This window comes from Solanum lycopersicum, chromosome 10 (assembly GCF_036512215.1).
Source record: "Solanum lycopersicum chromosome 10, SLM_r2.1".
Taxonomy (NCBI): domain Eukaryota; kingdom Viridiplantae; phylum Streptophyta; class Magnoliopsida; order Solanales; family Solanaceae; genus Solanum; species Solanum lycopersicum.
The window spans coordinates 61,291,386-61,300,333 of record NC_090809.1 but is presented as its reverse complement, the minus strand read 5'-3'; the positions used below and the strand labels follow the sequence as shown (position 1 = coordinate 61,300,333).

At 39.2% G+C, this 8,948-nt stretch overlaps 2 protein-coding genes and 1 pseudogene across 3 annotated transcripts; 1 reads left to right on the top strand and 2 right to left on the bottom strand.

Annotated features, from left to right (window-relative positions):
• LOC101249506 (bifunctional protein FolD 2) lies at nucleotides 1-6,019 on the bottom strand. Of its 2 annotated transcripts, none has more exons than XM_004249277.5 (6): nucleotides 5,759-6,019; nucleotides 4,830-4,984; nucleotides 4,425-4,608; nucleotides 1,010-1,167; nucleotides 637-849; nucleotides 1-443 (listed from the first exon to the last, which is right to left on the bottom strand). In XM_004249277.5, exons 2-6 carry the CDS (start codon nucleotides 4,941-4,943, stop codon nucleotides 213-215), a joined length of 900 nt encoding a protein of 299 aa, XP_004249325.1. In that variant the 5' UTR covers nucleotides 4,944-4,984; nucleotides 5,759-6,019; the 3' UTR covers nucleotides 1-212. The 2 variants fall into 2 exon arrangements, with proteins under 2 accessions (XP_004249325.1, XP_010312163.1); XM_010313861.4 differs by having other exon boundaries at nucleotides 4,830-4,987; nucleotides 5,759-5,946.
• Nucleotides 2,116-4,052, top strand: LOC104644373 (uncharacterized; annotated as a pseudogene).
• A 1,171-nt stretch (nucleotides 6,020-7,190) lies between the features above and the next one.
• On the bottom strand, nucleotides 7,191-8,186 carry LOC101249222 (transcription factor MYBC1-like). Its single transcript, XM_004249276.5, has one exon. The coding sequence runs from the start codon at nucleotides 8,184-8,186 to the stop codon at nucleotides 7,386-7,388; it is 801 nt and encodes a 266-aa protein (XP_004249324.1). The 3' UTR covers nucleotides 7,191-7,385.
• Nucleotides 8,187-8,948: the final 762 nt, after the last annotated feature.

The window sequence follows — 8,948 nt, the reverse complement described above, 5'->3', positions numbered from 1 at the left end:
TTCAGAATTCAACAAGTTCTTGTAGTATAAACAGTGATATCCGATAATATATTTGATCAATGCATAATAAGCGAGTGGTTGTAATACTTTCGACATGAAATACCATATCACAAGAACAATCTCATTGTAATTTTTGTCATTTCTAAATGTATTGTCAATTAGCTAAGAAGCCTTGACATACCTTATTGTGGTCTACAGAGCCAATGAAGTGTTTACTTCTCGATAACTCGTTTAGCTCCATCCAATGTATTCTTCAGAAGCATTGCAACAGTCATTGGTCCAACGCCTCCCGGAACTGGAGTTATCCAGCCAGCCACCTTACATGCTTCCTGAAAATCGACATCTCCAACGAGCCTATAACCTGACTTTCTTGTAGGATCATCTACAGCATTTGTTCCAACATCAATTACTGCAGCACCAGGTTTGATCCAGCTGCCTTTGATCTGAAAAAACATGGCAGCAAATTGGTTTAGAAGCCAGCCCTCTAAGTTCTACATATCTTCAAATAGAGACGGAGGGAGTAATACTTAATTGGGAAAGCTATATCGCAAGGGCATAGGAAACAAAAACTAATGAATTGAGAAAAGGAGGGGTTTTTGGGAGAGTGAGAGGTAAGAAATGGATGGTAACAATTACCATCATAGCCTGTCCTGCGGCAGCAATGATAATGTCTGCTTCGCGAATGATTTTCTCTGGTTCTTTGGTGCGTGAATGGACTACAGTAACAGTGGCGTCTTCCTTCAGAAGAAGAAGAGATACTGGTAATCCAACAATGTTGCTTCGACCAACCACAACTGCGTTCTTCCCCTTTATGCTAATCCCACTTCGGACTAAAAGCTCGATGCATCCCTGTTTAACAGAGACCAGATAGGAGTGATTTTATAAGACAACAGAAGATGGTTGTATTATAGTATAGATTTGAACATATATTCTTAGTAAGGCAAAAGAACTAGAGAACTGTATGTTTCGATCTTCCATTTCTTAGAATAAATGAAGTTTATGTTATTACCTTGGGCGTGCAAGGGTTGAACAAAGGTTGTCTGCCTTTCATTGCAAGCTTGCCGATATTCAGAGGATGAAAGCCATCTACATCCTTTTCCAGACTGATTTCACACAGAACTTTCTCTTCATTAATATGTTTTGGTAACGGAAGCTGTACCAGTATACCTGTAGCAATGCCACAAAGTGCATTCAGTTGACTTGTCTTAGTTATGATCACAATATTCCACCCCATACACTCGAAGGTCAACGATATACTTGCAGAATGTAACTAATAAACCAGAACTGAAAGGCTTACTTAAGGAAAAATAGAAAAAGAAAAACATCTACAATAGTGAGATAAAACTCACAAAAAACGCCACCAGCTGAGAATGAGAACGTAAGATATTCTAACCACCCAATTTAAAAAGTCATGCTAGAGGTGATCTATATATAGTAGCAGCAGCAAAACACCCAGATGTATAGTATAGAACTACAAAAGCCAAAGATGGGTACCGCGTGGAACCTATCAGAGACAACATATTAGACGAGAGATCTAATATGAAGATGTTCGTAATGTGTCAAATACACATAACCAAACCAACTGAAGTGGTACACATTTAGTACCACAACATGAAGCAATATACAGGTTGCATGCATAATAGCTGGTTAATATAGATGCCACTATGTTGCCAAGAATTAACACCATAAATTTTATCTAACGGAGCAATTTCATATCAGAATATATTGCATTCAGCCTACAATAGTTAGGACCTTATGATTTTCTTTTGAACTAACTAGACAGGACAATGTTGGCTTAAAAAACTTGGTAGTTCAAAATAAAAGTATAGCATGGATTAACAAAAAGGATGTTGGTTTATCATGACTTTGCATCAGAAATTTTGATTTTACACAAATTTTACTTCCTTGCTGCTGATCATAAGTTGGGAGTAATATTTAATTGCTGATGGATCGTAAGTATACTTCAAGGTTCGTAAGTGGGGGTGGGATGTGTTCTTGTAGAGACATCTAACCCTAGTTTTCCACTAACTTTTCTTAAGCCTGGAAGTCAGGTTGACTGTTCTTTTTCAATTAAGACTTGGTTCAAATAGAAGTTTGTGTACCAGCTATTAGCTTATGGATCCCAGATTCCGTCATGTGGGGTTCACTGTGAACCCTCAGTTAAGTGCATTCGGGAATCTGGGCAAATCCATCGCAGTTGGTGGAGCTGGATTAGAGGTGGTTATTGGGCTGATATCACCATACGGCTTAATTCAATAGGCTCTTCAGTCCGTCCATCCCTGCCCCAAAAGGAATCAAACGAAAATGGAGTTCAATTGGTGGATCTAACGATCAGCCAATTGGTTCATCTTTGTGACTACTTTAGGACATTCGTCAAGTTCCTCAGATATCAAGGGGAACTCAGACGCTGCATGCACTTCAATGTCTTCAGCATGAGAAAATGATGGAAGAGTCCTCGATGGACCTGGACAGGGACTTTAGTCTCCATCTTGATAGTGAGAAAACTTCAAGCTCTAGAAAGTCTGCTCACCCTGAGTCCAAAAAACTTGCCCAAGGTCTTGCAGTCGACCTGGAACTAAGTCTCACTAGTAATGCTGCTGAATCTGATGTGACTACTGCGCATTTGCGCTGCACTTCACCACAAAGTATCATCATGAAGGCGCCGCAGGCAATGGCTGGAGCTTTACACACATGAAGTATCAACAGCTATACATTGGAAGACTAGCAACATTTTCCATCCATTTACTAACTCCCCAGGAAACTGGGGCTAGTTACTTATTGAACCAGGCTGCAACACAAATCAAGCAAGCTACATTCTCCCCCGATCTGTCGTCAAGCATAATCACAAATTCAAAGGGCTCAGTCACCTGTACTTCCAGGTTAACAAAACAGCAGCAGCAACAACAACAGCAGGATAGCAGTAGTACTAAACAGTGTCAGTTCAAGGGATGCGTCAAAGGAGCAAGAGGTGCTTCTGGCCTTTGCATTGCCACGATGTGGGCCGCAAGTGTCAGAAACCAGGCTCACACAAGGGCGCCGAGGATCGGACTGCATTTTGCAAAGCCCATGGGGAGGGTCGTCGGTGTGAATTCCTATTTTGTACAAAGAGTGTGGAAGGACGCACCGACTTTTGCATTGCACATGGGGGTGGACGCCGTTGCAGTGAAGAAGGATGCAGCCGTGCTGCCAGAGGGAAGTCTGGATTATGCATTCGGAATGGTAGGGGCAAGAGGGCTGCACCAAAAGTGCAGAAGGACTTTCTGGCGTTTGCATTTCACATGGAGGTGGCAAGCACTGTCAGTACCCCTAATGTACTAAAGGCGCACTACCATGTTTTGCAAGGCACACGGTGATGGTAAGCGTTGTACCTTTAAAGGGGGAAGAGGGGAGCACAGCTATCTGTAAGGGTCATGGTGGTGGGAATAGATGTTCATTCCAAAGAAATAGGCTCTGCCCGAAGAGTGTTCATGGCACACACTCTTCTGCGTGGCCCATGGTGGTGGCAAGAGGTGTCCTGTGCTAGAGTACCAGGAGTGCAAGGGGAAGAACTGATTTTTGTGTACGACATGGTCGTGGAAAAAGATGCGAAGTTGAAGGCTGTGGAAAAAGTGCTCAAGGAAGCACCGGTTTCTGCAAAGCCCGTGGCGGAGGGAAGAGATGCTCTTGGGGTCAGAGTGAGTCTTAATTTGGGCAAGGTGATGGTCTTGTAAGTCATTTGCCAGAGGGAAGACTGGACTTTTGTACATCTCATGGTGCTCCTTCAAGACAAACGCGTTCATGGTGGTGCCATGCTTGGGACTATGGTCCTGGATCTAGCGCCAGGCCAGCCTGAGAAGATGAAGGAGATTGTCAACGTGGAAGACATCTGTTTTGATGTCACAAAAATGCAGGGTAGTGGTATGACATCCGGCAATGACTCACATGAAATAGCAGTTTCTGAAGGAAGGGTGCATGGAGGTTGTTTGATGGCATTGCTACCGGTGGTTCTGGCCGTATCTCAAACAGCAGCAAGGGACCAGTTCCTGCATCTGAACCAGGGAGTTCTTACGTAGTCTTTAAGAAATGGAAGTAAGATGTACAGCCACTCTCAATTTGGTTTGTAGGTCTGCAGTGTTCCACCGCTATGTTTGTGTCCTTTCCATTTTAGTTTCTTCACTCTTTCTTATGTTATATGGGTTTGAACTGGAAGTTGTTACTGCTAAATGTATCTGTATCAATAAGGGGATAAACCCCACTAGGGTCATTGATATTTGTACATAGCTTTTTGGTCTAGTGAATATTTCGTTCGAGTATGGAAAAAAAAAAAACTGTGATATGTCCAATCCAAATACAGACCAATAAGACTAAATTTGACCACTGAAAAACAGATGTATAACAAAGGAAAATGCAAGAATATTAACTTCATATTATCGCAAAAGACTAACCATGTACATCAGGATCAGCATTTAGCTCATGGACCTTGCTAATCACCTCAGCTTCAGCTACATCCTCTGGGAGGTCTATATCAAAAGACTTAATGCAGAGCTCAGCACAAGATTTTCTCTTCATATTCACGTAACTTTGTGAATCCTTCCTATTTCCTACAATGACAACTGCCAACCCGGGGACCTGAAAATAACAAAAACTTCGACAGTTGAATACTACATAACCATGAAAATTACAATTTCTGATGAAGGACAATGCTTCACCAGCTTCATACTTCAAATACATCATCCACACACATTTAAGTATGCACATACTCTTTCAGTTTCTTCGTCAAATGCACAAGTAAAAATTTCTGTACATGGACTCACTTATACACACAGATGCACTTGCCAAGATAAACTAACCTTGCCATACTTTTCTGAAAGACGTTGGACTTCAGAAGCAATCTCAGAACGAATAGTTTGAGCAATTGCTTTACCGTCAATGATGGTAGCCTTGTGATCTGATGGCGATGCCATTGTATCTTCAGACGAGATATAAATTACCTATAACTTCAACACTGCTAGTTTCAATAAAAGAAAAATAGTTAAGACTAGAATAAGAATAGGCATATTCAAAGTCAATGATCTACTACATAAATCCATAACATATAAACCAGCTACAAATTTACTTTTTGCAATCATTATATATCAAAGTGTATAGGGATTACAGGGAACCTAACTAAAGTTTGTCTTTTTACATGGACTGATTATACATCCTTTACCAACATAGCTGGAACATTTGCACTACTACTCCCTTATGCCATAGGGCAGTAAAATAATTTTTTTTTTTTTTGATATATAAAAACTAAAAGCCGGTTTGAATTGACTTTTTTTAAGTGTTTTTAACCAGTTTTGTAGTGTTCGGGTAAAATAAAAAAGTGCTTATAAGCAATTGTTTTTAAGCCTAAATAACAAAAATAAGCTAAAAGTCAATCCAAACAGTCTCCAGAGCATTTAATTGAGTGTTTTGCTTGTGAACTTCATGATTGAATATCTCTATGAATATTATGAAAGCCACAATTTTAATAAAAGCACAACCTTTCATCACACTGCTGTATAACTTTTAGGTTATGTTACTCAAAAACCCGAGCATCTTTTGAAAATAGCCTCTCTATTTCATAACGAGGTAAATGTAAACATCTGGTACACTCTATCCTTTTCAAAGCTTAATTAGTCGATTATATAAACTCAGTTTCTAATGTATTTTTGGAGAATCGAACGCGAATGAGGAATCGAAAAATGAAGAATCTGCGCAACAGATAAAATTGAAAGAGGAGAATTTAGTAGCGTACCTTTTAGTCAATTAATAGGAATCGGCTCTTCAGATCTGTAAGGAATAAATATTGGCGAAAATTGGAGCTGACGAAGGAGAGTAGGTGAGATTTAGGGAGAAGATATTTTTTTTTTAATGTCCAAATGTGAATAAAACATAAATATTACCAAAAAGAGAATAATAAAATATAAAATAAGCTTCTTCTTTTTTTCAACTGAAATACTTGTTTGCAATATATATTTTAAAAGGAAATTGACTGCAAAGATAAAAATATAATGAAATAGAGATTTTATTGATAAATATGTGATTTTATGAACTTTAAGAAAGATAATATTTAATGCCTTGAAGATGGATCGAACTCGTTTTGTAGAGTCTTATTTTGAGTTCGATGTCTATGCTATGCAATTTGTAAACCAAGGTCGGGAATAGATTCATATTCACTTATTTATAAGCCCTGAGTTCGAGCCATGCTGTGAGGAATAGGAGGAATGCTTTAGGTGAATTTTGAGCAGTGAAATCAACCTAATACTTTTAGAATCTTGAATGATTGAAATGATCTTCGAATACATAAAAATTTGATACTTGTTGTAAACTTTAATCTGATACAAGTTCTCCACATAACATCAAAAGTGATGTAACTGGTAAGTAGTTCACACAATCGCGTTGTAAACGATAAGTTTCAGAAGTGGAGTCTCGTTTTGCTGTTTCTTATACTTGGCGAAAGAAGCAGCATGGAGTGGAGTAGACATACTCCGTTCAGTGACTGTAAAAAGGCGATAAGCTACAGAAAGGAGTAACCAAATTTAAGAAAATGCAGCTAGAAATGATCAATTCTGGTGTTGAGACATAAACAATGGAGTAACATTATCACCAGAATCATTCGGGGATATTCACAACGAAGTGTTTTCAGTCTGCGATGAGACCACTCAAGTTGGACTCACCTATACATGAACGAAACCAATTGAGACAGAGAACTAAATTCTTATGCAGAAGCACGTTTGAAACGTAGTTGCATCATCATATTCATGGCTATTAGCCTGTTAATAACAACTATTTGACATTCATCTGAACAACCTAGCTTTATCTTCGACTGTTGTCATGATGTCTTCACGGACAATAGCTTACCTCAACAAGAAATACAAAATTTTAAGAAAGTCGAGCACTCTTGTGCAACCACGGAATAGATTAGATTTTCTCAGAGAACCATATTGACCAATATACTTATAGAATGTAGCTACTGCAACTCGCAGGTCAATTACTACATCAACGCTCCCAAATTGACATCGCGGTCATTATTTGTCACTCGTAGCCTATGGGGGTCTGATAAGAGAAACACAGTGTTAACTATAACATAATTACACTGGTAGAATTAGTTCATCTAAGTGAACTACTATTTGCATTGACACTCTGCAACAAATCCTAATTCTGTACTTGAAAGTGAATTCACAGTATTATAAGGGACAAACAGAAATGATTTTATAGAGAGTTACTAAAAACAGAAACAATATCTATCCAACAAAAGGTTCTAAATCAAAGACTTATGAAGTGTTATTCTGAAAACAGTCTCTACAAATATCGATAAGCCAAATTGACATAACAAGTTAACAGTTACGAGTGACTATATGAGAAATCAACTCCAGTGATTATCAATCATCCCTATTTGGAAACAAAGTAAGAACCTTCCTCCCATTAGCAGTTGTAGCTGATTCCAACGCAGGACTACTACTATGCACTGATGTCCCCATTCTCTGAGCCGGCTGCTGCGACTGCCGGGGCAAGAATGGAACCTCAAACTGCCCGTTGGTCGGTGACCCGAAATGCCTATACTGCTGCTGAAATTGTGGAGCATGTCCAACAACTGCAGACATTGGCACAAATGGCATGTAATGATCAGAATTTCCCCTCCCTGGATGCAAAAAATGTGCAGGCACGGGTGAACTCGCAAACAGATGATCTGTTGCGGGATCCACCCCTGCCCCAGAAACACTGCCACTATGAGATAAACCCTGCATACGTTTCAAATAAAGCCTATACTTTTGCAAATGACTAGCAACATTTTCACGAGTTAAGCCATCTACACTCATCAACTGCATTATAGTCTTGGGAACAGCATTCTTGATCCCCAATTGTGCAACTGCATCCACAAACCTCTTATGTAGCTGTGGGGTCCACACAAGTCTAGGCCTTTTTAGGGTACGGGCAGGTTCATCACCAACACCTGATGAACCTGCCATGCCACCCAACTCAGCCGAGTTCGAGTCGAACTCGGCTGATGAAAGAGTATGAACTAGTGGTGTTATTTTGGGATTTGGGGTATTGGGGTTTTGAATATCAAAAGCTATAGCTAGATTAGGAGTAATTAAGGTTTGGGATAGAGGCATTAGTTCCTTTGGAGAAGGTAATTCTTCTTCCCATTTAGCAAACCAATTGGAATCTTCTTCCCTCATTTCCCCTAACAAAATCTTGGATTTTTTTTGGGTACTTCAAGATTGATGGAACAATTGAGAATTGAGCTGAAAACTAAGATAAAACTAGAAAAAGATCAGATTTTTATGAGATGGGGTTGTAAATTTTCTTGGAAAGTTGTTTCCTTTATGAGAATTCAGATTGATGGACCAAGAAAAGAAGTGTTCTTGAGAGTGATAAAAACTTGAAAGATTAGATTTTTATGGGAAGGGTCAATTTCTGTGTTTCTTGGAAATTCAGATTGATGGACTAATTGTCAAAAATGAACTGAAGACCAATGATAGAACAAGATAAAAAGGAGTAAGCTTTTTAAGAAAAGATTCCTTATTTTTTTGTTTCTGACATGGGGTTTGTCTTTTTTTGGTCTCCTCTCTCTATCTCTCTTAGAAAAGCTTTGAAGGGGAAAGACAAATGTGGTGACTTTCCAAATTTTGCAATTATGGTGGTTTTGGTTGTATTAGGCTGTGGGGTTGGGGGTGTTTGAGGTGGATCTTATTTTTTTTTTCCCTATTCAGCTTTTTATCATGGTTACTGTTCTTCATTCTTTCTTATGGTTTTTGTGGAATTTTTGGGATGAGAAGATGGTGTTGCAGTTTGGGGTGGGGTGGGGTGGGGGGGTTGGTGTTTACTTGTTGGAATTTGAGGGTCTTCGTGCTGACTTGATCAAGGTTTTGATTTCAATTATTTGATTTCATTTCAAGATTTCATGTGAAGGTTCCTCTCTCTCCCCCCACAAGGGCCAC